The sequence below is a fragment of the Sphaeroforma arctica genome (assembly GCF_001186125.1).
Source record: "Sphaeroforma arctica JP610 unplaced genomic scaffold supercont1.6636, whole genome shotgun sequence".
Taxonomy (NCBI): Eukaryota; class Ichthyosporea; order Ichthyophonida; genus Sphaeroforma; species Sphaeroforma arctica.
Genome location: NW_014033922.1, coordinates 1 through 1,603, shown reverse-complemented (window position 1 = coordinate 1,603; position 1,603 = coordinate 1). Strand labels below are relative to the sequence as shown.

Below are 1,603 nucleotides of genomic sequence, written 5' to 3'. Positions count from 1 at the left end.
ACTACACACACACACACACACACACACACACACACATATATATATATATATATTTGAACACGATATACAGCATACCTTCCATTCGCATCTGGTTATATGTATCAAACATATTCTGATAGTTGGCATCTCCTTTGAACCCCACGGCCCAATTCTGTGTCAGCTCCAGCAGTCTATAACTGATCTGCTCACTAAACGAACTGGGTAGGGCCCATTCTCGCATCTGCTGCATGAAGCTTTCACTAGCCACTTCTCGGGCAAAATATGGTCCACAATTGCTCACACACATCTCCAGTACATTCAGCGCCAACAGTGTGATCATAGGTTTTCTTTGGCTTATTTTACGCTTGATCGCATTGAGTGCCTGTCCAGCCTTGACTTCGCGCTGTCGTAGTATATCACATAGTTCCGTGTTAAGTGATAGATCAGGCTCTAACAACTCATCACTTGTAGCGCGGTCGAGTATACGCTCAAAGTCAGAGAAGCCGAAGAAACCCATGCTGTATCACTCGGGTGTCACTCTGGTATCTACTGTCTATGTGTAAGTGGTGTATAGTATTTTGAATCGATTCGAATGATTGTACAGCCTTGACTAGTGCCTGTGGATAGGCAAATAATATATAATTTCTGCTCAAAGTAATGTATATCTCTACCTATAGGTGTCTTGAGGATGCTTTGTGGGTGGTATGAAGTGAGTATGCCTACAATTTGGTCGATATACCTACTTATGTGCCCTGTTAACGATATACTTGCAAAACAGTTCGTAACCGATACAGATACAACACCGCTATTGTAGTCCTGTGTGCATACATCATGACGCTATTTACATATCTTTTGTAATAATACAAAAGGGGCCTAAATTCACTACATAGTGATTTCGTTCGCTAAAATAATCGTAATCTCTCTACGATCGGTGATGACTCATAAATTAGAAATACTTTGTTTTTATTATTTATCAAACACATTCCTCTGTAGGGCATTTCGTTGGTGTGTAATCGTATGTTCATACATCCTAATAAAAGCCACACGTATTTTAATATTTGCAAATTTATTCAAGTAGCCTGTGATTTCGAGCACATGCACGTAAGCACTCGAGCTTGCTGTTGTAGGCGTGCTCCATCAAGGAATGCAAACTACTGTATTTCATATACACACACATGCACAGACATTGAGACATACACGAACGGCAAATGACTTCCACAGAGGAACATATCTGCAGACACATTCACCTGTCGTGATTTTGCATTGATTTTTGCATTAACCCGTTGGTAGATTCAGTCTGAGCTATTGCTAACGTAGTAAATAGCTGTATATAAACCATAGAAAATAATTGATTGTCACGTGTTCAGCAAGTCGGCGTATACTAAAGTGTTGAAGTTTCTAAAAACGTACAGCCACGGCTTCACATATACGCCACCATGACCGACTTCCAGCAGCAAATCAGTAAAGAGTACCGGATGGAGATCTCGCATAATTTATTATACGTGCTCCAATCGACAACTGTAAATGCTCAGCAACTTATACTGAAGATAAATCAAGCTGTTCGTCAATTTGAAGAAGGTACAGAAGCACTTATCGGTGAGATCTGAATGTAAACAAATGGGTA

At 40.2% G+C, this 1,603-nt stretch overlaps 1 protein-coding gene across 1 annotated transcript; it reads right to left on the bottom strand.

The window, feature by feature from the left end:
* Positions 1–69: 69 nt before the first annotated feature.
* On the bottom strand, positions 70–778 carry SARC_15734 (hypothetical protein; the record flags this gene model as incomplete). The annotated part of the gene is made up of 1 exon (XM_014290152.1): positions 70–778. A coding segment is annotated over exon 1 (427 nt), but the record flags the coding sequence as incomplete, so codon positions are not given.
* Between the last annotated feature and the right edge of the window lie 825 nt (positions 779–1,603).